The 26,641-nt window shown below is 47.8% G+C and overlaps 1 protein-coding gene across 3 annotated transcripts in view; it reads left to right on the top strand.

Moving 5' to 3' along the window:
* The window catches only part of RGS11 (regulator of G protein signaling 11), a 350,999-nt gene that overhangs the window by 215,343 nt on the left and 109,015 nt on the right, over positions 1-26,641 (top strand). For all 3 annotated transcript variants that reach the window (XM_063934814.1, XM_063934815.1, XM_063934816.1), the window contains exons 6-7: positions 5,190-5,248; positions 6,883-6,959. In XM_063934814.1, coding sequence (XP_063790884.1) covers positions 5,190-5,248; positions 6,883-6,959 — 136 coding nt within the window. The remainder of the gene's footprint in view (positions 1-5,189; positions 5,249-6,882; positions 6,960-26,641) is intronic.

The raw sequence follows: 26,641 nt of genomic DNA, 5'->3' as shown, positions 1-26,641 counted from the left end.
ATTGATCAGGATACTAGAACTTACACTGGGCAGCGAGATACAGCAATGGACTACTGTACTGTACTACTATATACTGGTCACCACAATGCAGCACTGATACTGAGCACAGATATTGAGCACTGTTCAGGATACTAGAACTGACACTGGGCAGCGAGATACAGCAATGGACTACTGTACTGTACTACTATATACTGGTCACCACAATGCAGCACTGATACTGAGCACAGATATTGAGCACTGTTCAGGATACTAGAACTGACACTGGGCAGCGAGAACAGCACTGGACTACTGTGCTGTACTACTATATACTGGTCACCACAATGCAGCACTGATATTGAGCACAGATATTGAGCACTGTTCAGGATACTAGAACTCAGTGGCGTGCGGTGAGGTCAGTGGCTGGTGAGGCACTATAGCCATAATGTCCGCCGAATCCTGCCAATGGCCCCTACCGCCGCCGAGCCAATGCCCGCTACTTGCCCTGAGCCGCTGCTTGCTGCCACCGCCAATGGCTTACAAACTCACCCACCATCAACTGACCCAGCCCTCCGCCACTAATTTGCATCTCAGTCCAATGCTGCCAATGCCTGCTACCTGCCTGCTCATCATACTTGTGACATATTGTACATTCGTATAGAAAAAATAAAAAATTAGTGTTTGGGAAGGGAGTGGGAGGAGGACATGAATGCAATTTTGTTGTCCAGGGCTTCCATTAACTTAATGGAAAAGGGTCTGAATGGGTTAAAAAATTAAAAAAAAAAAAAAATGCGTGAGGTCCCCCCTCCTAAGTATAACCAGCCTCGGGCTCTTTGAGCCGGTCTTGGTTGTTTAAATACCAGGAAAAAAATTGACAGGGGTTCCCCGTATTTAGACAACCAGCACCGGCTCTTAGTCCGGTCCTGGTTCCAAAAATACGGGGGACAAAAGATGTAGGGGTCCCCCGTATTTTTAAAACCAGCACCGGGCTCCACTAGCCAGGGACATAATGCCACAGCCGGGGGATACTTTTATGTAGGTCCCTGCGGCCGTGGAATTACCCCCCCCAACTAGTCACCCCTGGCCGGGGTTCCCTGGAGGAGTGGGGACCCCTTAAATCAAGGGTTCCTCCCCCTCCAGGCACCCAAGTGCCAGGGGTGAAGCCCGAGGCTGTCCCCAGCACCCCTGGGCGGTGGGTGCCGGGCTGATAGCCATGTGTGTAAAACAAAAGAGTATTGTTGTTTGTTGTGGAACTACAAGGCCCAGCAAGCCTCCCCCGCTTGCTGGTACTTGGGGAACCTCAAGTACCAGCGTGCGAGGAAATAATGGGCCCGCTGGTACCTGTAGTTCTACAACAACAAAAATACCCAAATAAAAACACAACACACACACCGTGAAAGTAAAAGTTTATTAAAAACACACTTACACACTCACACATACTTACCTACATCCCACGCCGGTCACGTCCACTTGTCCAGTAGAATCCAATAGGGGTACCTGTAAAAATGAGAGAGAGATTACTTACCTACATCCCACGCCGATCACGTCCACTTGTCCAGTAGAATCCATTAGGGCCGGTACCTGCAAAAACTGAAACTTATGCTTATATACATCAATGCACAGGAGAGAGAGAGAGAGAGAGAGAGATGTGCTGTACTCACCACAGGCGCCTCTCGCTGTCCCTGCACTCCGGACGCGGCTCCGCTACACACACAGACAGACACCTGCTGCTGAGGCTGGAGGAGGAGAGCGCCAGCCGCCGCTGCTCAACTTTCACCACTTACCTTACACTACAGGCGCCGGCTCCAGGAGCGCTGCTGCCGCTGTCTTCTGCACAGGGTCCCTGACATGATCGCCAGCAGGCAGCAGCAGGTGACGGACTACGGGGGGATGAAGGGAGGGGAGCAGCTTACTGTCCCGCCGCCTCGTATGGATGATTGGACCAGCGGATCCAGCACTGGATCCGCTGTCCAATCATTTCTGCCTTGCTGACAGTGATGTCAGCGAGGCACTTCTATAGGTGCCGCTTTGCCTATGCTTTTCAATGGGCTTTTACAGCCCACTTCTTGGCTCCACCCCCCGCTCGATCCCCGTTTCCATTATCTACGGGAGGCACTGCTATCAGTGCCTCCCAAACCTATTTAAAGCTTTAAAATTATTAGAATAACATAAAGAACATACTTATGACACAGAACATGTGTCATAAGTATCTTCTTTTTGCTATTTTAATAATTAATCACAGGGGAGGCACTGCCTCCCCTGCCTCCCCTGACTGCACGTCCCTGCTAGAACTGACACTGGCCAGCGAGATACAGCAATGGACTACTGTACTGTACTACTATATACTGGTCACCACAATGCAGCACTGATACTGAGCACAGATATTGAGCACTGTTCAGGATACTAGAACTGACACTGGGCAGCGAGATACAGCAATGGACTACTGTACTGTACTACTATATACTGGTCACCACAATGCAGCACTGATACTGAGCACAGATATTGAGCACTGTTCAGGATACTAGAACTGACACTGGGCAGCGAGATACAGCAATGGACTACTGTACTGTACTACTATATACTGGTCACCACAATGCAGCACTGATAATGAGCACAGATATTGAGCTGATATTTAGCTGATATTGGGCTATTCAGGCAGAGAACGTAGCCACGTCCTCTCCGCTCATTCTACAATGCACGAGTGAAAATGGCGGCGACGCGCGGCTCTTTATATGGAATCCGAATCTCGCGAGAATCCGACAGCGGGATGATGACGTTTTCCCCCGTTCGGGTTTTGCATGTAAGACGGGAAGAACCGAGGCTGCCTCGGACCCGTGTAAACCACGTGAAGTTCGGGGAGGGGGGGTTCGGATCTCGACGAACCAAACCCGCTCATCTCTAATGATAACATAGACATGTCACCAAAATGGAGGGAGGGTGAATAGGATTCTAGTCACAGCCCTTACTCTCCAAATTCCCATTGACTGCTGAGGCATGCAGCGACGGTGATACATGTTCGCTCTTGGGACAGCAGGGAAAAGCCCCCAAATTTGATGTGTAGGCAGGCACCCAGAAAGTTGGGAGGCATGTCCTTGCTCACTTTTGCAGGCGATGGCATTATCCTGGTGGCATGGCCGGATTAAGGGTTTCATGTGCCTGGGGCTGAAAATATTCAAGGGCCTATTATGAGAAGTGGAGGTGGTGAGGCCAATGCCATGTAGGCCCCGTACACTATAAGCTCCAATGTCTCCCTAAATATATAAAAGTACAAAAATTACATACTTCTGTGTGGAAAATAGAAATGCAATTTTAATACGTGGGTCACCAGCAGGTGACCCACACCCTTGCCCTGCTGCAGGTAGATGTACTGTACTCTCTTCTCAGACATTTGGTTAGAGATGAGCAGGGTGGGAGGGAGTGATAAGAAAAGGGGCCACAGAGGAGGACTCACTGCTGCCTGCTGTGTAAACATGTCACTGCTTCTCACGTATATGGCTGTACTCAAAGCTAGAACAGTAAAATGGACATTTTCACTTTTACTTTTCTGCATACAACGGCAGAAGGGAGGGGAACATATAAAGTTGCATACCCTCCAACATTTTACACATAAAAATCGGTACAAATTAGAAAAAGGGGCGTGGCCATGGGTAAAGGGGGCGTGGTCACGTCCCTTTTCCTATACTTTCAATGGAAGTTTGGAGAGCCAAAAATCGGTACAGACCATAAAAAAAAGGTACAGTTGGAGGGTATGAAGTTGCAGTTTCTCATATAGGGGGAGATTTATCAAGCCTTGGTCACAGATAAAGCGGAGAGAGCTAAAGCACTAATCAATCAGCCTCTGGCGATTTAAAGGCTTTGATTAGGAGCTGATTGATTGGGGTACTGTATAATTCTCCACTTTATCTCTCACCAAGCTTTTATAATTCTCCCCTATGCCATACTTAAATGCTTCATCAACCTCCAGAACAAACGTCCAAATACTTCACAATGCCATGCCTTTGTCATCATGCAGCAGAGGGCGGGGCCATGGGGACACAGCGAATCACGCAAACTAAGCCCAAACTATTGCACTATGGAGGGAGGGCGGGAAACAGTAGGGTGACCTACTCTCTTGGGAGGCCGGGAGATCTCCTTGGATGTTATGAGTCTCCCGGATATATGTATGCATTCATTTAACTCTGTGGGGGTCATTCCGAGTTGATCGTAGCTGTGCTAAATTTAGCACAGCTATGATCAGGCACTCAGACATGCGGGGGGACGCCCAGCACAGGTCTAGTCCGCCCGCATGTCAGTGCCGGTCCCCCCCCCACAGAAGTGCAAAAGCATCACACAGCGGCGATGCTTTTGCATTTGAGGAGTAACTCCCAGCCAGCGCAGCTACTGCGGCTGGCCGGGAGAACCTCTTCGCTGCCCGGGTCGCAGCGGCTGCGTGTGACGTCACACAGCCGCCGCGGCCCCACCCCCAATGGTCCGGCCACGCCTGCGTTGGCCGGACCGTGCCCCCTAAATGGCGGCTTAACGCCGCCGTCCAGCCCCCTCCAGCCCAGCGACCGCCTCTACCTGTCAATCAGGCAGAGGCAATCGCAATGACGGCCTTCGACCATCTGGCATGCGCCGGCGCACTGCGGCACCGGCGCATGCGCAGTTCCAACCCGATTTCTGCGCTGCGATAAACTGCAGCGAGCGATCGGGTTGGAATGACCCCATATGACCCTTCTGTTATCCCTGTATATGACCATTCTGATCTTCTCACAGTTTCATTGGGGAATTGATATACAGTACACTAGGTCACGGAAGGCTGCCATGGGTGACAGAGATCAGGGCCTTCTTATTAACATTGTAGGACCTGGGCAGAGCAATGTACTGGAGCCCCTACACTCCCATTCAGGAATAAATAAATAAATAAAGCAGAATGATGCCTGGCCGCTCTGATTGTGTGTAAGTCACAAGATTGTGGTTAATTCACAAGGTCCAGAGACACCAGCTTAGGGGGAAAATATGTATCATCGTCGTCCCCACCTTTGGCATGTCAAGCATCGGATAAGAACATGCCAGGTGGAGATTGGCCACACCCCACTATAGCAAGGTTATTTGGTAAATTACAAATTAATCAGAGAAATCTTAAAACTCCCAGCACACAACTCCCATCTGCCAATGTTTCTCCAAAAATAACTTGTTTTTCTTCTATTTTTTTTCTCTCTCTCAATTTTTAGCTATTTATCTGGCAAAGAAAAATATCAGAAAGCAAGGAGAACTGGTTGAGTATGAGAAGGTGAATAATCACTATTGAATGTGGATTCTACCAGTCCTAGATGCTGGTTGTACCTTTTGGCACATGCTGTTGGATTGTATAGAAGTACATAGGTTTTGGGTGCAGGTGTGGGAACGCATCTGAAGTACCTCGCCAGTTTGCTCTGCATGATGTCACTTTATGGCACACCTATATTAAATATATGTATTGCTATATTTTTCATTTAACTACCTTAGCAAAGTTGTGGTTGGAGGAGGACCCTCTCAGATGTGATGAAAGGGAAACTTATATTGGGATTTTGCTTAGTATGAAAGGGTTCTAAAGCAATATCCTGGGTTGAGCGTCCCGGCATTTCAACCCAGATCGCAACTTGGGGTGAAGCCGAAATTGACCCAGGATGTGTGCAAAGTGAATGGGTAAGCCGGTGACCAGGCACCGGTTCTCTGCATAGGAGGAGGCTTCGCTTGGAGATGATCATCTCCAAGTGTTGCCTCCTGTCTCGTCGGTAGTGACGTCACCTACCCGGCAATATGCCGGGTCAGGCCGCAAGTCTGAAAGGGATCTCAAACCAGGTCACACCCGGAAGGCACCCTTATACAAATTCCTGTGTGCGACCCAGCTCTGTAAGTCTGAAAGAGGTTTTATTGTAAATGCCATCATAAAGCAACTGGAGTTCATGTATCAAGCAGAGTGGACAGGTGGACAAGTGGAGAAGTGGAGAAGTTGTGATTGATTGCTATGGGCAACTTTACCCTCCCACTTCTCCACTCTTTTCACTGCTTCATACATCAACCACCAAGTATGACAGCAGAAAAGCCCCTCACAAATATCATAAAATCTGGTCTTTGGAGGGTATTCAATTGTTTGAAAAGTCAGTTGGGCGTCTGCTTTTTCCTATCTAATAGGCAGGAAAAAACAGACACCCAACCGACTTTTCAAACAATTGAATTCCTCCCTTTATTTGGTATAATTCAAGGTTAGAGAAATGCTCGTTTGTTCTGCCTGAAGATGAAGTGTAATTGGGCTTCTTTGGGAGGGGGAGATATCTCACCCTCTCTGGAGACTGGCCAAACCCCTCTACATACTGGCCCATGATACTGCATTCCACTCAGTGGGCCCTTCAGGCCCCAGTCCAACACTGGAAGGTTTACCCTTGAAGAAGTTGTGAGTGGTTGCTATGGGCACCTTCTCCACCCACCCACTTCTTAACTCTTTTCACTGCTTAATGCATCAACCACCAAGGCCTACCTAAGCTCATTTTAGGTTGTTTGAGTTTGACCTCTTCCAGGTGTGAGTGTGCCTTTCAGGGTATCCTGTTCTCCTTTCTTCTTCTCTGTACCTATAAAACTCCCTGACCTAGCCCATAGAGGGCTGATGTCAGTAGCTGCAGTGCGCTCACCTGCTCAGGCACTGCAATGGCTGTTTTCTTGGTGTAGAGTCCTGGAGAAGGGTGAACATACATATAATGCAGTGCAGCTGACTGGATGAAGCTGTGTGACTCCTCCGCACAGCACCATTAATAACCAGCGCGTTCTCTTCTATGCTTTCACAATAACATTCACGTCTGCGTGTGTCACATATTGTACCTTCCAGCTGCTCTACAAGCCTGAGAAATGTCTTTTACTTTGTTGTTCTTTGTACTGTATTTGTAACAGGATAATTATAATCAGCTACACAAGCGAATTAACCACACGTGGGATTTCGTGGTGATGCAGGCCAGGGAACAGCTCAGGTTGGTATTAACAGCAGAGAACCTTGAAAGTTGGCGCCAGAAACTCTTATTTGTAGTTTTGACAATGAATCTTTATCCTTCTCCTAGTTTGGTTTCCTGTGTACAGGGGTGATAGTGCATGAGCAGAAAGCTCTGACAAAGGGGATTATTCAGAGGGGTTCACTACGATATGCCGGCGGTCGGACTCCCGGCGACCAGCATACCGGCGCCGGGAGCCCGACCGCCGGCTTACCGACAGTGTGGCAAGCGCAAATGAGCCCCTTGCGGGCTCGCTGCGCTCGCCACGCTACGGGCACGGTGGCGCGCTATGCGCGGCACACTATTTTATTCTCCCTCCAGGGGGGTCGTGGACCCCCACGAGGGAGAATAAGTGTCGGTATGCCGGCTGTCGGGATCCCGGCGCCGGTATACTGTGCGCCGGGATCCCGTCAGTCGGCATACTGTAGACCACCCATTCAGAGCTGTTAGCAAACCAAAAAAGTTAGCTTCTGGGCAAAACCGTGTTGCAGTGCAGGTGGGGCAGATGTAACATGAGAGTTAGATTTGGGTGGGTTATATTGTTACTGTGCAGGGTAAATACTGGCTGCTTTATTTTTACACTACAATTTAGATTTCAGTTTGAACACACCCCACCCAAATCTAACTCTCTGCATGTGTTACATCTGCCCCACCTGCAGTGTAACATGGTTTTGCCCAACTGCTAACTTTTTTGATTTACTAGCAACTCTGAATAACCCACAAAGTCAGTGGTGCTAAAGGGTTTTCTTTGTGTTTTGACAAAACTGTCCCGATTTCAGCAAGACAGTCCCGCTATTCGGACACTGTCCCGCTGCCCCTCCCGCGGGTTGCAGTATCCCACGGGCGGGGGGGGGGGGGGGGGAAGGGGTCAGTTGGGAGATCCCGTGATCACCGCTGCTCTGCACTGCAAAGCCGCCGGTGATCACTGAATTAGATGCCGGCATCTAAACAGTGCAGGGAGTGAGGCGGGGCTGGGCACTCCCCCAAAATGACAGAAAACGGGTGTCGTCCGTCAAGGCCACACCCCTTCTGATGAAGCCCCATCCCCTTTTTGGACGCGGACACGCCTCCGACGTGGCAGTCCTTGCCGCAGATCATCACAGAGTTGAGAGGTATGATGTACTGTATATACGGATAATGGATGCCCACAAAGGTAATAGTAATAAAGCACTGGGCAATTTGTCTTTTTTTTTTGTCAGTGTCACATTTGTTCATTTTCTTAATTTATTGCACATAAAAAAGATACCATTGTGGTTCCTGGTATTAAGGCAGTGGTGAAAGTATTATCAAAACTTTTAAACAATTAAAAATAAATAATATTATCTATGCACTATTGTGGTAATGGGTTTGAGTAGGAGTATATTTTTTTCAATAAAGAATAAAAATAATAATAAAAAAAGCGAAAAAGTACTGTAAAGCAAGAACAGTAAGTCGCATGCTGCAGCGTCTATTGGAGGCCACCCGCCTGCCAGGGCGTCTTTACAGTATTCTTGGCCCTGGGCAATGCAATGCACTGGGGCCCCTACCCACCCACTAATAAAAATCATAATATACCCCTCCTGCGGCCCTGCGCTGTCTTTCCAAATGCTTCCATACAGTGAATGGCTGTCAGCACTCTGATTGGTGGATAGCTCCAGTCATCCACCAATTAGCATGTTGACAGCCATTCACTGTCTGGCTGCAGGCTGTAAGGCAGGAAAAGAATGCTGCCTTGCTGCTCTGTTTCTGAGACCACCACCCACCCCTGCTCGGAGACCCCTAGAATTGTGGGGCCCCGGGCAGCTGCACAGTGTGCCTATACAAGTGGATCCCAATCTTTTTGAATCACTGCGCCCTAGAGTATCAGAATTTTTTTACGGCACCCCTAGGCCTCACTACTGCCATCTTGTCTGCTGAAGTGGGGGAGTGAAAACTCCCCCCTCCGACGATCCTTACCTGAGCTTAGTGCTGATGAGCTGTGTCTCCCTGCCCCGTCTTGCTCAAATGGGCATGTGCAAGATCTCGTTAGCATCGCAAGATCTCACGCGCAGCCCGGAGCCGGCACCCACCACAGCCAGGGACAACGCTGTGGTGTATGGTAATGACACCTGCAGCTGTCGAAATGGATAGCAGCAGGTGTCAGGACGGTCAGTACCACAGACCATTCTTACATTGCCCTGCATATCAGTGTGCTATCTAAAAGATAGCAGCACCAATAATGACAGGTATGCACCCCTGTCACCTTGCACTCACCGCCGCTGTAATACATGGGGGGAAAGCGGTATCAGGGCACATGCCGTGTGCTATTACCACTTCTCCCCAATCACCACTGCATGCATCTACCCCACTATTTATATGTCATCCTTAGGTTCAGTTATGTGGTGAGGGACAGGATTTGCTTCTGTTTGTACACATATTTTCTCTTACGTCCTAGAGGATACTGGGGTCCATTTAGTACCATGGGGTATAGACGGGTCCACTAGGAGCCATGGGCACTTTTAGAATTTGATAGTGTGGGCTGGCTCCTCCCTCTATGCCTCTCCTACCAGACTCAGTTTAGAAAATGTGCCCGGAGGAGCCAGTCACGCTGAAGGAAGCTCCTGAAGAGTTTTCTGCATTTATTTTATATGTTTGTTATTTTCAGGCAGGGCTGGATGGCACCAGCCTGCCTGCTTCGTGGGACTTGGGGTCGGGACGGCCCAACCTCTTGAAGGGTTAATGGTTTCATTCCCCGCTGACAGGACACTGAGCTCCTGAGGGAACTATTCGCAAGCCCCACCACGTACATTCCCGCAGCACGCCGCCACCCCTAACAGAGCCAGAAGAATGAAGAGTGGTGAGTACTGAGCCGGCGTCATTATGGCGGCACAAGTGTACGGAGACGCACGGCTTCTAAACGGGGCGGAATGCGTTTCCAGACACAGTACACAACTGCATCTCAGTACACTGTACACGGTACCCATACTGGCTACACAGCCTTAAAATGTTTTCTGTCCATTTTAAGCATCAAATTCCTCAGCCAGTATAAAAAAGCAGGGAAGACCGCGCGCCATTGAAGGGGGGGGGGGGGGGGGGGGCTTCACTATGAGAGGATACAGCAGCTCCCCAGTGCCATTTTCCCTCTGCAGTGGACACAGACGCTGACTGACAGGGAAACGCAGCTCCTCCAGTGTGACTCCAAATTACCTCAGCGGTACCAGGGGGTCATAGCAGGGGGGAGCGATTACTAGTGTACTAAGTCCCCTATCAGGGTACTTAGTCTGCGACCCGGCTAAGCTTGGCCTTAGCGGTAAGGGCGCGGTTGGGGCTGGCTCCAAACATCTCTGTGTCTCCCTGAAGGGCTCTTTGTGGGTTAATTGTGCTTAACCTTTTCCTGTGTGTGTTTGTGTGTGCTGTCACATTTACATTATGTCAGGCAAAGAGTGTGTTTCTTGTACAGCAGAGTGTTCCTCTTCACCAGGGGGCTCACTACTGGGTACTCAGGGTTCACAGGCTAGCGGGGCTGAACCGGAATGGGTTAATTCTCTTAAGGGAATGATCTCAACTCTTTCTACAAAATTGTCCCGCAATGAGAAAGAGACGCAATACTTAAAAAAGACTGTGGATGATCTTAGGAGCAGAGACTCAGTCCCCAAAACAGCGTCTCAATCCCCTCCCATTTGTCCGCAAAAGCGATCTCTGGCCCATATACTGCAGTCTGACTCTGATGCTGAAGGGTCAGACTTGGAGAAGGGTGAGGTAGACTTGGAGGGAGGGGGGGGGGGTGCGACTCTGTCACAGGGAATAGAGGCTCTTATAGAAGCTATCAGAGATGTTTTGCATATTCCTGATAAGGTGTCAGAGGAGTTTGAGGATTCTTATTTTAATGTAAAAATGAAGTCCTTTATCACTTTTCCTGTGTCAAAGGAATTGAATACCCTGTTTGAAGAACCGTGGGTTAATCCTGATAAAAAATTTCAGATCCCTAATTGGTTTCTCTCATCTCTTCCCTTTCCTCTGGAGGATAGAAAAAAATGGGAAAATCCACGGATAGTGGACGCATCAGTCTTTAGGCTGTCACGAAAAATTGTATTGCCTGTTCCTGGTGCAGCCTCCCTAAAAGACACAGCTGATCATAAAATTGAGACTACACTCAAATCATTGTACACAGCTGCTGGGGTGGCCCAAAGACCCACTAATGCATGTGCGTGGATCACAAAAGCCATTGCAAAATGGTCAGGTAACCTAATTGAGGTATTAGATTCCTTGTCTAGAGGGGATGTTGTTTTACTCCTGCAGCATATACAGGACTCTGCGAACTTTATGGTGGAAGCTATAAAAGAGATAGGCTCGCTTAACGCATGCACCACCACTATGGCAGTGTCGGCAAGCAGGGGCTCGTGGCTACGCCAGTGGACTGCTGACGTGGACTCCATGAAAGGCGTGGAAGGCCTACCATTCACAGGAGAGGCCTTGTTTGGAGATGAACTAGACAAAGCTACTGCAGGTAAGTCTACGTATCTTCCGTCCACATCCCCCCCCCTCAACCAAGAAGACTTATTCAGCTTCTAAGTTACAGTCCTTTTGGACTAGCAAGTTCAAGGGCAAATCCAGAGGTGCTTCTACGTCCTCCAGCGGCACTAGAGGTAAACCACGCAAACCAGCAATTGCAGGTATTCAGGAACAGAGCTCAGGCTCTGCTTCCTCAAAGACTTCAGCATGACGGTGGACCGCAATGCCTGGAAGACTGTCAGGTGGGAGCCCGACTACAATTCTTCAGTCAGATCTGTTCAAGTTCGTGCCAGGATCCCTGTGTCACAGATCTTACGTCCCAGGGCTACAGACTGGAGTTCCAAGAGCTCCCACCTCACAGATTCTTCAAATCAGGCTTGCCAGTTTCACAAGAGGCAAGTATAACTTTACAGTATGCCATCCAAAAACTGGTGTAGACTCGGGTCATTGTTCCAGTTCCACCTCATCTGTTCAACAAGGGGTACTATTCCAACTTGTTCGTAGTACCGAAACAAGACGGTTCAGTAAGACTCATTCTGAACCTCAAGTCTTTGAACCCGTACTTACGGGTGTTCAAATTCAAGATGGAGTCTCTGAGAGCGGTCATCTCAGGTCTGGAGGAAGGGGAATTCCTATTGTCTCTGGATATCAAGGATGCGTACCTTCACATTCTGATCTGGGCACCTCATCAGGCTTATCTACGGTTTGCACTACAGGGCTGTCACTACCAGTTCCAGGCCCTGCCTTTTGGTCTCTCCACGGCAATGAGGGTGTCCACCAAGATGATGGCAGAGATGATGTTTCTACTCTGCAAACAGGGAGTGAACATAATTCCGTACCTGGACGATCTCCTGATAATAGCACCGTCCAGGGAAAGGTTGCTGGACAGCATTGGTCTCTCAACCAAACTCCTCCAGGATCACGGGTGGATTCTGAACCTTCCGAAATCTCACCTAGAGCCAACAAGGAGGCTCCCATTCCTGGGAATGATACTGGACACGGAGTCGCAGAAAGTGTTCCTTACATTGGAGAAGGCATTGGTGATTCAGTCGATGGTTCGGGACGTCCTGAAGCCAACCCGGGTGTCTGTGAATTCCCTTTCTGGAGAAAATGGTGGCCTCTTATGAGGCTCTTCAATACGGAAGGTTTCACGCCAGACCCTTCCAGCTCGATCTGTTGGACAAATGATCCGGATCGCATCTTCATATGCACCAGAGGATCCATCTGTCGCCAAAAGCCAGGATCTCCCTTTTGTGGTGGCTACAGACTTCTCACCTCGTCGGAGGTTCGGAATTCAGAACTGGATTCTGTTAACCACAGATGCAAGCCTCAGAGGTTGGGGAGCAGTCACTCAGGGGGTGCAGTTTCAAGGAAGATGGTCAAATCAGGAAGTCGTTCTTCCAATCCACATTATGGAAGTCAGGGCCATATACAACACCCTTCTGCAGGCCTCACATCTTCTTCAAGATCGGGCCATTCAGGTCCAGTCGGACATGTTACGGCATTGACGTACATAAACCGACAGGGGGGAACGAAGAGCAGAGCAGCTACTGTATGTCAGAGGTGTCCAGAATTCTCCTCTGGGCAGAAAGAAACGATGTGGTGTTGTCAGCGGTCTGTCAGGTCCGGGTGTTTTTGTGAATCCGTTAACCCTGGGCCAACCACAGGTGTAGGTGCTGGGCTATGAAGAAAGCAGGGAGGACGAAGAAAGTTCCGATTCATATATTTATTCAAAATAACAATTCAGTAAAGAGTTAACTGACAAGTTGTTAATCATCATATTATACTGAAGTATTGCAGGAATAATATGCAAGAGAAAACTCAAAAATACATAAAAGAAATGTTCATGGAAACATATGCAAAACAAGCTGATGAATAAATGTTGGATTGTCCAAATATAAACGAGCTTTGATGCTGAACTGCAGAATATGATTAACTGGATAATGCAGACATGAAGAGATAACTGTAAGGATTTGCAATGGAGTTTTGAGAGTTAACTGAGAGACTGTGAAGAATTATCCTTGTTATGACAACATAGCAAATATAAACAAGCTTTGATGCTGAACTGCAGAATGTTATTAACTGGATAATGCAGACATGAAGAGATAACTGTAAGGATTTGCAATGGAGTTTTGAGAGTTAACTGAGAGACTGAAGAATTATCCTTGTTATGACAACATAGCAAATATAAACAAGCTTTGATGCTGAACTGCAGATTGTGTTTAACTGGTTAATGCAGACATGGAAAATTAACTGTAAGAATTGGCAATGGAGCTTTGAGAGTTAACTGAGAGACTGTGATGAATTATCCTTGTAATGACAACATAGCAAATAAAAGTACTGAATTGGGTTACTTGCGGGTTCCGGAGATCACTGTGAAACTGTAGTAGAAGACAAGGTGATGAATGGGTTAAATGCAGAGTTGAACAAACGAACAGCTGAGAGAAACAGAATCCTCCAGACTTTGAATGATAGGCAGACTGACAAGGTAACCTCATGCAGGACACTGGGAATCCAACTATTTCCAATAGGAGTGCAATTAACTGACAGCACAGCAGAGAGCCGGTGGATCTTTCAGCAGTGAAGGCTGCAGACGGACCTCTGGGAACGGAGGCGATATCTGGAACACAGGAATGCACGGAGAGAGCTCAGAGCTAGAGCACAGCTTTGATACAACAAAGCACTGGCCCAGAGTAACATAATCCCAGCCTACTTAAAGGCAGCACAAGCACGGGATTGGCTTACACCTGCCCACAGGTGTTTTCACAAGTGCTCTGTATTAGCTATTTGGTCTCCAACATGGCCACCTCCTATACAGCAGACACACCGCAGTGCCTAGGCCATTTGGTCCCCGCACTCACAGTTCCCAGACTCTGCATTACCTGTGCCATTGATCACGCCGTGTCCCCACACGGGCGCACAGCACCGCGAGCAACCGCACTGGCAACGGATGAACCCCAGAACCCGCAGAGGTAAGAGACCGGTTCGTGACAGTACCCCCTCCTCTAAGGGTGGTCTCCGAACACCTTTGAACCTTATCAGGATTTTTGGAGAAGTATTTCTGTACCAGTCTTGGAGCATGAACATCTTCAGAGAAAACCCAGGATCTTTCCTCTGGACCGTAACCCTTCCAGTCGACCAGAAACTGTAAACGTCCATATCGGGAACGTGAGTCCACAATCTCTTTAACTTCAAATTCCTCATTCTGCAAAGAGTGAACTTTAGGAGATTTGGACTGGGTAGTACGGAACTTATTGAGAATCAAAGGCTTCAGTAAAGATGTATGAAAGGCGTTAGGAATTCTCAAAGACGGTGGCAACTTGACTTTGTATGACACAGGGTTGAGTACCTTAACAATGGGAAATGGACCAATAAACTTGGGAGCAAATTTCTTAGAAGGAACTTTGAACTTGAGATTGCGCGTAGAAATCCAAACTTGGTCTCCCACTTTGTAACTCGGTACAGCTTTACGTTTTCTATCTGCAAAAGATTTATAACGAGTGGAAGTTTTGACCAAGGACTTACGTACACAACTCCAGATGCTAGATAGACGTTGAAGCTCTTGATCTGCTGCTGGAACCTCTAGGGCTGGCAATGGATGAAACTCTGGTGGAGAACTTCTTGGACTCTTATGTTGGGCACATTTAGGACATGCTGCTATAAACTCTTGGACATCGGCTTTGAGACGTGGCCACCAATAAGACTGTTGAATAAATTTGAGAGTCTTTAGAACCCCAGGATGACCCATGAAGGAAGAGGAGTGAGCCCAGGTAAGCAGCCGTTTTCGAAGACTTGTGGCGACAAAGGTCTTGCCAGGCGGAGGAACTGGAGAGGTTCGAGTCATTAAGAAGGACGTAGGATTCACAATGGCTTGATTCGTGGTAGCATCATTTAATTCAGAAGAAGCAAAGGACCGGGAAAGGGCATCTGCCTTTTTGTTCTGAGACCCTGGACGATAGGTGAGTTTGAAATCAAATCGTGAGAAGAAAAGCGCCCATCGAGCTTGTCGTGGATTCAAACACTGAGCTGACTGCAGATACAGAAGATTCTTATGATCAGTATAAACTGTAATGCGATGTTGTGCTCCTTCTAGAAGGTATCTCCACTCCTCAAATGCCAACTTGATGGCAAGTAACTCTTGCTCACCGATTGCATAATTACGTTCTGCCGGGAGGAACTTACGGGAGAAATATCCGCAGGGATGGACCTTTTTATCTTCAAAGACTTGTGACAACACAGCTCCTACTGCTTCTGTAGATGCATGCACCTCTAGTAGAAAGGGACGATTCAAATCAGGCTGTCGAAGAATGGGGGCTGACACAAAGGCTTGCTTTAAATCAGAGAAGGCTTTGATTGCTTCAGAAGACCAGTTCGTAAGATTTGCTCCCTTGCGAGTTAGGGCTGTGATAGGAGCAGCTAACGTAGAATAATTCTTAATGAATCTCCTATAGAAATTAGCAAAGCCAAGAAATCGCTGAATCCCCTTGAGAGTTGTAGGAGTGGACCAATCCCGGATAGCTCGCGTCTCTGGGATGGATAGCGGATGAATTTGTCCCCTAGGAGGGGTCTGGCCCGGAACCAGGACGACTGGGCAGTCCCATTCACGATGAGGAGGTAGAGAGTCTGCTGCTTGCTTACTGGAAACATCCGCAAGGGATTGATACGCCGGAGGTAGATCGGAAAGGCTAATTGACCGAAGAGGTACAATTGTAGCTACACAGTCCTTGGTACAAGATTTACCCCATGAAAGGACTTCCATGGTTTGCCAATTAAGTTGAGGATTATGTTTCTGCAGCCAAGGTAAACCAAGTATCACATCTTGAGAGGCTTTGGGAATCACGTAGAAGGAGAGGTATTCGGAATGGAGCTCACCAACTTTCATCTTGAGACATACGGTTCGATGAGTAATTATACCATCTGGAATTCGACTTCCATCCACTGCTGTAACAGCAACTGCTGCTTCCAGGGGCATGGTTTGAACTTTAGACCGTATGACAAAGGCTGAGGAGATGAAGTTCTTGGCTGCCCCGGAATCTAGGAGGGCTGAAACTTTCACTGTAGAACTTGGAACTTCTAATTGAATAGACAAGGTTGGCTCTTTCCCAGAACGTGATTCTAAAGTAACTCCTAGCTTAACCTCTCTTGAATAAGCTAGGAGGCGAGAGTTTCCCGGTTGGAGTTTGCAGAATTTAACTAAATGTTCGGAGGACCCACAGTACATGCAGAGGTTACCCTGTCGACGACGAAGTCGTTCCTCCTCTGTGAGGCGAGAGTGCCCAATCTGCATAGGTTCTTCAGTCATTACTGGAGACTGTGATGAAGAATCTTGTCGAGGTCTAGGATGATCACGTGGACTGGATCGCTCTGTCCTGGATTTCTCTAAACATCGCTCCCTGTAACGTAGATCAAGTTTGTTACAGAGAGAAATCAATTCATCCAGTTTAATTGGCACATCCCGGATAGTTAAATCATCCTTGATTCTTTCTGAAAGTCCATTCCAAAACGCGGCGATCAGGGCCTCCTCATTCCAGTTTAACTCTGAAGACAACGTGCGAAACTGAATAATATATTGACTGACAGGACGTAAACCTTGACTTAGACGGAGAATCTCCAAGGATGCTGAGGTGGTCCTGCCTGGTTCGTCAAAGATTCTCCGGAAGGAAGATACGAACTCTTTGTAATTAGAGAGGATAGGATCACCTCTCTCCCATAATGGTGATGCCCACTCCAGAGCCTGACCGGAGAGGAGGGCAATAATATATGCAACCTTAGAACGAGCTGATGGGAAACTGGCAGACATCAGTTCAAACTGGATCTCGCATTGATTCAGGAATCCTCTGCAAAGTTTTGGAGTTCCGTCAAACTTACTCGGAGAGGGTAACTGCAAGCGGGACGTAGGCAGCGTCACAGGAGAAGCTGTAGTGGTAACTGGGACATCTGGGGTTGGAATCTGGACTTGGAACGTTTTAATAGCCGTATGAAGAGTCTCTAAACGGTCTGCCATAGTTTGCATAAACTGCACTATTTGTGTCTGTATAGACTCCTGGTTTTCCAGACGGGAAAGGATATCTGACGTAGCACCGCCTCCTGCGAATTGGTCACTTGACGGATCCATGTGGCCAGTGCTTACTGTCAGGTCCGGGTGTTTTTGTGAATCCGTTAACCCGGGGCCAACCACAGGTGTAGGTGCTGGGCTATGAAGAAAGCAGGGAGGACGAAGAAAGTTCCGATTCATATATTTATTCAAAATAACAATTCAGTAAAGAGTTAACTGACAAGTTGTTAATCATCATATTATACTGAAGTATTGCAGGAATAATATGCAAGAGAAAACTCAAAAATACATAAAAGAAATGTTCATGGAAACATATGCAAAACAAGCTGATGAATAAATGTTGGATTGTCCAAATATAAACGAGCTTTGATGCTGAACTGCAGAATATGATTAACTGGATAATGCAGACATGAAGAGATAACTGTAAGGATTTGCAATGGAGTTTTGAGAGTTAACTGAGAGACTGTGAAGAATTATCCTTGTTATGACAACATAGCAAATATAAACAAGCTTTGATGCTGAACTGCAGAATGTTATTAACTGGATAATGCAGACATGAAGAGATAACTGTAAGGATTTGCAATGGAGTTTTGAGAGTTAACTGAGAGACTGTGAAGAATTATCCTTGTTATGACAACATAGCAAATATAAACAAGCTTTGATGCTGAACTGCAGAATGTTATTAACTGGATAATGCAGACATGAAGAGATAACTGTAAGGATTTGCAATGGAGTTTTGAGAGTTAACTGAGAGACTGAAGAATTATCCTTGTTATGACAACATAGCAAATATAAACAAGCTTTGATGCTGAACTGCAGATTGTGTTTAACTGGTTAATGCAGACATGGAAACTTAACTGTAAGAATTGGCAATGGAGCTTTGAGAGTTAACTGAGAGACTGTGATGAATTATCCTTGTAATGACAACATAGCAAATAAAAGTACTGAATTGGGTTACTTGCGGGTTCCGGAGATCACTGTGAAACTGTAGTAGAAGACAAGGTGATGAATGGGTTAAATGCAGAGTTGAACAAACGAACAGCTGAGAGAAACAGAATCCTCCAGACTTTGAATGATAGGCAGACTGACAAGGTAACCTCATGCAGGACACTGGGAATCCAACTATTTCCAATAGGAGTGCAATTAACTGACAGCACAGCAGAGAGCCGGTGGATCTTTCAGCAGTGAAGGCTGCAGACGGACCTCTGGGAACGGAGGCGATATCTGGACCACGGGAATCACACAGGAATGCACGGAGAGAGCTCAGAGCTAGAGCACAGCTTTGATACAACAAAGCACTGGCCCAGAGTAACATAATCCCAGCCTACTTAAAGGTAGCACAAGCACGGGATTGGCTTACACCTGCCCACAGGTGTTTTCACAAGTGCTCTGTATTAGCTATTTGGTCTCCAACATGGCCACCTCCTATACAGCAGACACACCGCAGTGCCTAGGCCATTTGGTCCCCGCACTCACAGTTCCCAGACTCTGCATTACCTGTGCCATTGATCACGCCGTGTCCCCACACGGGCGCACAGCACCGCGAGCAACCGCACTGGCAACGGATGAACCCCAGAACCCGCAGAGGTAAGAGACCGGTTCGTGACACGGTCTTCATTCCGGGAGTAGACAACTGGGAAGCAGACTTCCTCAGCAGACACGACCTGCACCCGGGGGAGTGAGGACTTCACCCGGAAGTGTTCAGGTGCTTGACTATGGGGATATCCACAGATCGACTTGATGGCCTCTCGTCTCAGCAAGAGGCTCAAGCGGTATTGTTCCAGGTCGAGAGACCCATAGGCGGTGGCGGTAGACGCCCTGACGACTCCATGGGTCTATCAGATGGTGTACGTGTTTTCTCCACTTCCTCTGATCCCAAGAATTCTAAAAAGAATAAAAAGGGAAAAGGTTCAAGCAATTCTAATTGCTCCGGACTGGCCAAGAAGGGCCTGGTACGCGAACCTTCTGGAGATGCTCTTCAAAGATCCGTGGCCTCTACCTCTTCGTGAGGATCTTCTGCAACAGGGCCCGTTCATCTATCAGGACTTACCGCACCTACGTTTGATGGCATGGAAGTTGAACGGCTGATTCTAGCCAGGAGAGGGATCCGTAACAAGGTTATCCCAACTATGATCCAAGCCAGGAAGGGGGTAACGTCTAGGCATTACCATCGTATTTGGAAGAAATACGTCTCTTGGTGTGAGAGCAGAAATTATTCTGCGGTGGAATTTCATCTGGGACGTTTCCTGCTTTTTCTGCAGGCAGGTGTTGATGTGGGCCTGCATCTGGGCTCCTTAAAAGTCCCGATTTCGACCTTGTCCATTTTCTTTCAGAAACAATTGCCTTTTCTCCCTGAGGTCCAGACGTTCTTGAAAGGTGTTCTGCACATCCAACCTCCCTTTGTGCCTACTACGGCACCTTGGGATCTCAAAGTGGTGCTGCAGTTCCTCCAATCGGACTGGTTTGAACCGTTACAGGAGGTGTATGTAAAATATCTTACGTGGAAGGCCGTCACACTGTTGACCTTGGCTTCAGCAAGACGTGTGTCGGAGTTGGGGGCTTTGTCTCATAAAAGTCCCTATTTAATTTTCCATGAGGACATAGCTGAACTCAGAACTCTTCAGCAATTTCTTCCTAAAGTGGTGTCTGCATTTCACATCAACCAACCTATTGTGGTTCCGGTTGTCACCGACACTTCTGCTACTTCAAAGTCTTTGGATGTTGTGAGGGCTTTGAAGGTGTATGTGAACAGAACAGCTCGTTACAGGAAAACGGACTCACTGGGGTAAATTTACTAAGATTCGTATTTTCCCGTTTCAGGTCAAAGTTCAATCACGAATGACATCGACAGTGTAAAATTGCAACTTTTTGAATTGATTACGTCTAATTTACTAAGCTGCCGTATTTAGCCTTTTCGGGTTTTCCGATGTCGATGGCATTCGTTTTTTTTTTCTGTTTTTTACGGCAGTGATTAGCAAAACACTGCCGACTTTTTTACAATGAATCTCGGCCGGATCTGTGTGATCCGTGCTGGGGTTCATTTTTAAAAAAAAAAATTAAACAGTGTAAAATAAAAAAAAAAATTGCGTGGGGTCCCCCCTCCTAAGCATAACCAGCCTCGGGCTCTTTGAGCCGATCCTGGTTGCAGAAATATGGGGGGAAAAATGACAGGGGTTCCCCCATATTTAAGCAACCAGCATCGGGCTCTGCGCCTGGTCCTGGTTCCAAAAATACGGGGGACAAAAAGAGTAGGGGTCCCCCGTATTTTTAAAACCAGCACCGGGCTCCACTAGCTGGACAGATAATGCCACAGCCGGGGGTCACTTTTATATAGTGCCCTGCGGCCGTGGCATCAAAAATCCAACTAGTCACCCCTGGCCGGGGTACCCTGGGGGAGTGGGGACCCCTTCAATCAAGGGGTCCCCCCCCCAGCCACCCAAGGGCCAGGGGTGAAGCCCGAGGCTGTCCCCCCCCCCATCCAATGGGCTGCGGATGGGGGGGCTGATAGCCTTTGTTGTAAATGAAAAGATATTGTTTTTAGTAGCAGTACTACAAGGTCCAGCAAGCCTCCCCCGCATGCTGGTACTTGGAGAACCACAAGTACCAGCATGCGGCGGAAAAACGGGCCCGCTGGTACCTGTAGTACTATTACTAAAAAAATACCCCAAAAAATACAAGACACACACACCGTGAAAGTAAAGATTTATTACATACATGCACACAAACATACATACATACTTACCTTATGTTCACACGAGGGTCTGTCCTCTTCTCCAGTAGAATCCAAGGGGTACCTGTTGAATAAATTCTACTCACCAGATCCCGGGTCCCAGGGTCCTCGGGGCAACCATTTGTATTCCAGGTACTTGAATAAAATAACAAAACGGAGAGCCGAGCCACGCACTGAAAGGGGCCCCATGTTTTCACATGGGACCCCTTTCCCCGAATGCCAGAAACCCACTCTGACTGATGTCTAAGTGGGTTTCTTCAGCCAATCATGGAGCGCTACGTTGTAGCACCCTCCTGATCGGCTGTGTGCTCCTGTACTGTATGACAGGCGGCACACGGCAGTGTTACAATGTAGCGCCTATGCGCTCCATTGTAACCAATGGTGGGAACTTTCTGCTCAGCGGTGACGTCACTTTAGGTCAACCGCAGGGCAGAAAGTTCCCACCATTGGTTACAATGGAGCGCATAGGCGCTACATTGTAACACTGCCGTGTGCCGCCTGTCAGTCAGTACAGGAGCACACAGCCGATCAGGAGGGTGCTACAACGTAGCGCTCCCTGATTGGCTGAAGAAACCCACTTAGACATCAGTCAGAGTGGGTTTCTGGCATTCGGGGAAAGGAGTCCCATGTGAAAACATGGGGCCCCTTTCAGTGCGTGGCTCGGCTCTCCGTTTTGTTATTTTATTCAAGTACCTGGATTACAAATGGTTGCCCCGAGGACCCTGGGACCCGGGATCTGGTGAGTAGAATTTATTCAACAGGTACCCCTTGGATTCTACTGGAGAAGAGGACAGACCCTCGTGTGAACATAAGGTAAGTATGTATGTATGTTTGTGTGCATGTATGTAATAAATCTTTACTTTCACGGTGTGTGTGTCTTGTATTTTTTGGGGTATTTTTTTAGTAATAGTACTACAGGTACCAGCGGGCCCGTTTTTCCGCCGCATGCTGGTACTTGTGGTTCTCCAAGTACCAGCATGCGGGGGAGGCTTGCTGGGCCTTGTAGTACTGCTACTAAAAACAATATCTTTTCATTTACAACAAAGGCTATCAGCCCCCCCATCCGCAGCCCATTGGATGGGGGGGGGACAGCCTCGGGCTTCACCCCTGGCCCTTGGGTGGCTGGGGGGGGGACCCCTTGATTGAAGGGGTCCCCACTCCCCCAGGGTACCCCGGCCAGGGGTGACTAGTTGGATTTTTGATGCCACGGCCGCAGGGCACTATATAAAAGTGACCCCCGGCTGTGGCATTATCTGTCCAGCTAGTGGAGCCCGGTGCTGGTTTTAAAAATACGGGGGACCCCTACTCTTTTTGTCCCCCGTATTTTTGGAACCAGGACCAGGCGCAGAGCCCGATGCTGGTTGCTTAAATATGGGGGAACCCCTGTCATTTTCCCCCCCATATTTCTGCAACCAGGATCGGCTCAAAGAGCCCGAGGCTGGTTATGCTTAGGAGGGGGGACCCCACGCAATTTTTTTTGAGAAAATAATCACTTTCCCACCCCTTCCCACTGATATACATGCGGATCTCATGGATCCGTGCATGCCTATCCAATCACGAATAAAAAAAGCAGGTCTGTTTTTTTTAAGCACTTTTTTACGAGTTGTAATTTTTCACGGCAGTGTTTTGTTTTTTTTTGCTTTGCACTTCTTAGTAAATGACCGAGATTCATACTTAAACAGCCGCGTTTTGACCGATGGTGTATTCATTCGTGATTTTTTTCCTAGGACTTCCAAATATTACGAATGCCCTCATCACTGCCGTGATTTGAGTTTAGTAAATTCCCGAGATGACACTTTGATGAAAAAACGGCATCTCGGTCAAAATCGGGAGCTTAGTAAATTTACCCCACTGTTTGTTCTTTATGATCCCAATAAGATTGGGTGTCCTGCTTCAAACAGACAATTGCATGCTGGATCAGACTTACTATCCAGCATGCTTATTCCACGGCAGGTTTGCCATGTCCAAAATCTGTACAGGCCCACTCTACTAGGTCGGTGGGTTCTTCCTGGGCGGCAGCCCGGGATGTCTCGGCTTTACAGCTCTGCCGAGCAGCTACTTGGTCAGGTTCAAACACGTTTGCTAAATTCTACAAGTTCGATACTTTGGCCTCTGAGGACCTTCAGTTTGGTCAGTTAGTTCTGCAAGAACGTCAGCACTCTCCCACCCGGTTTGGGAGCTTTGGTTCATCCCCATGGTACTAAATGCACCCAGTATCCTCTAGGACGTAAGAGAAAATAGGATTTTAATTACCTACCAGTAAATCCTTTTCTCGTAGTCCATAGAGGATAATGGGCGCCCGCCCAGTCCTTCGTTTTTCCTACAATGTTACTTGGTTAAGTAATGTTGGTGCAGCCGTTTCTGTTCCTGTTTCAAATATGGCGCTTTCCTCTTGTTGTGTGTGCTGGTTCGGAATCTCACCACTATCCTTATCTATGTCCGTCTCCTCGGGCACATTTTCCTAGACTGAGTTTGGTAGGAGGGGCATAGAGGGAGGAGCCAGCCCACACTATCAAATTCTTAAAGTGCCCATTGCGCCTAGTGGACCTGTCTATACCCCATGGTACTAAATGGACCCCAGTATCCTCTACAGACTACGAGAAAAGGATTTACCGGTAGGTAATTAAAATCCTATTTTATGATTGGCAGCCAGAAGCACTGGTTTTGCCTATTACATTGACCATAAATAATTTGAATTGGTCCTGGACCACCAATCCAAGGCACCCCTGCAAGTGTCCCAAGGCACCCCAGGGTGCCACAGCACTCAGTTTTGGAACAACTGGCCTATACGTTAAGATGGCCCTGCCACCTGCAACAGTAGGCAAATGCCAGTACAAACTCCTACCCTGGTGTACATCATTGCATCTGAATTTGCAAGGACTAAGGCACCCACTTGTAGCATCTGTACACGCATGCAGTAATACCGATTGGGGCGTCTTTAGATGCCACCATTGGTCACACCATTGACCATGGCCTCCTATGTGTCTTGCAATGTCACTCAACCTGTGTGGTGCAGCAACCTGTCAGCCGCAGCATGATTGATTGGCGTTTGGGGGGCGGAGCTGGGGTGGCACCAGGCACAGTTCTTCAAAATGGAGGGGGGGAAGGGAGTCACTCCCATTTTGAAGACATGACAGGTCCAGGATCTGTGTCGTCGGATGCAGACTTACTGGACCTGGGTGTGTGGATCTGACGACCAGCCTGCATAAGCTTCAGCTTACGCAGGCTGCCTGGTGCCTAAAACCACCGCGATGGTGATCCGAGACGGCGTCTGCACTCGGATCCTCGCTAATGCTAACAGGACGCGTCTATCTCCTACAGACGCCCCCTGCTGCATTAGAATGTTAGTGACTCAGAATTGCACAGCCATTTCCTTGTGGCTGTGCTGTTCCTTACAAACATGAATCAGGCCACTGTACATGATACAGCTGTTGTTGAACAGAGAGGAATGTAACATTGCCGATCATTTATGTAGGTTAGCCAGATTGTATAAATTGACCCCATACATACAGATGACGTACAATGCTTCACACATGGAGCTTTTACATGCGCAGCAATTTTGTAAGTGTTTTAAGTCCCATAAATAAATAAAGTGTTTATTCACTATACTTAATACAGAAGCCACACATAAAATATTTATGCAAATCCATCATAAAAAATTAAAAGATAATGTGTAACGTTCCCATTAATGTTACTAGATGCACGCAGGCCCGTATTGTACATCATTAGTACAGCAGGCCCGTACTGTGCATCATTAGTACAGCAGGCCCGTACTGTACATCATAAGTACAGCAGGCCCGTACTGTACATCATTAGTACAGCAGGCTCGTACTGTACATCATTAGTACAGCAGGCTCGTACTGTACATCTTTAGTACAGCAGGCTCGTATTGTACATCATTAGTACAGCAAGACCGTACTGTACATCATTAGTACAGCAGGCCCATACTGTACATAATTAGTACAGCAGGCCCCTGTACTAATTACTGTACATCGTTAGTACAGCAGGCCCGTATTGTACATCATTAGTACAGCAGGCCCGTACTGTGCATCATTAGTACAGCAGGCCCGTACTGTACATCATAAGTACAGCAGGCCCGTCTGTACTGTACATCTTTAGTACAGCAGGCCCGTACTGTACATCATTAGTAAAGCAGGCCCGTACTGTACATCATTAGTACAGCAGGCCTGTACTGCACATCATTAGTACAGCAGGCCCGTACTGTACATCATTAGTACAGCAGGTCCACACTGTACATCATAAGTACAGCAGGCCCGTCTGTACTGTACATCTTTAGTACAGCAGGCTCGTACTGTACATCATTAGTACAGCAGGCCCGTACTGTACATCATAAGTACAGCAGGCCCGTCTGTACTGTACATCTTTAGTACAGCAGGCTCGTACTGTACATCATAAGTACAGCAGGCCCGTCTGTACCGTACATCTTTAGTACATGAGGCCCGTACTGTACATCATTAGTACAGCATGCCACTACTGTACATCATTAGTACAGCAGGCCTGTACTGTACATCATTAGTACAGCAGGCCCGCACTGTACATCATTAGTACAGCAGGTCCACACTGTACACCTTAAGTACAGCAAGCCTGTACTTTAGTACAGCAGGCACATACTGTACATCATAAGTACAGCAGGCCCGTACTTACTGTACATCATTAGTACAGCAGGTCCGCACTGTACATCATTAGTACAGCAGGCCCGTACTGTACATCATTAGTACAGCAGGCCCCTACTGTACATCATTAGTACAGCAGGCCTGTACTGTACATCATTAGTACAGCAGGCCCGCACTGTACATCATTAGTACAGCAGGTCCACACTGTACACCTTTAGTACAGCAAGCCTGTACTTTAGTACAGCAGGCCCATACTGTACATCATAAGTACAGCAGGCCCGTACTTACTGTACATCATTAGTACAGCAGGCTCGTACTGTACATCATTAGTACAGCAGGCATGTACTGTACATCATTAGTACAGCAGGCCCGTACTGTACATCATTAGTACAGCAGGCCCGTACTGTACATCATTAGTACAGCAGGTCCGCACTGTACATCATTAGTACAGCAGGCCCCTACTGTACATCATTAGTACAGCAGGCCCCTACTGTACATCATTAGTGCAGCAGACCCATACTGTACATCATTAGCATACCTCACAACTTTTCATGTTAAAAAAGAGGTACACACGCGCGCGTGTTCCCGATAAAGGGGTGTGGCCTAAGAAAAAGGGGTGTGGTTTTGTGGAGGACCCGCGAACGCGAGCCACGCTCCTGTTTTCATCACTGAGGGGGCATGCCTAGCGCTCTGTGAGCTGCTGGCATGCCCCCTCTCCTTCTGAGTCCAGTGAATAGACGCTGTGTGCATGCACAGAGCCTCCCAACTGACCCCC

This window comes from Pseudophryne corroboree, chromosome 7 (assembly GCF_028390025.1).
Source record: "Pseudophryne corroboree isolate aPseCor3 chromosome 7, aPseCor3.hap2, whole genome shotgun sequence".
Classification (NCBI taxonomy): Eukaryota; Metazoa; Chordata; class Amphibia; order Anura; family Myobatrachidae; genus Pseudophryne; species Pseudophryne corroboree.
Note: the sequence above shows the minus strand (reverse complement) of the source record. Positions and strands in the feature narration are given on the sequence as shown.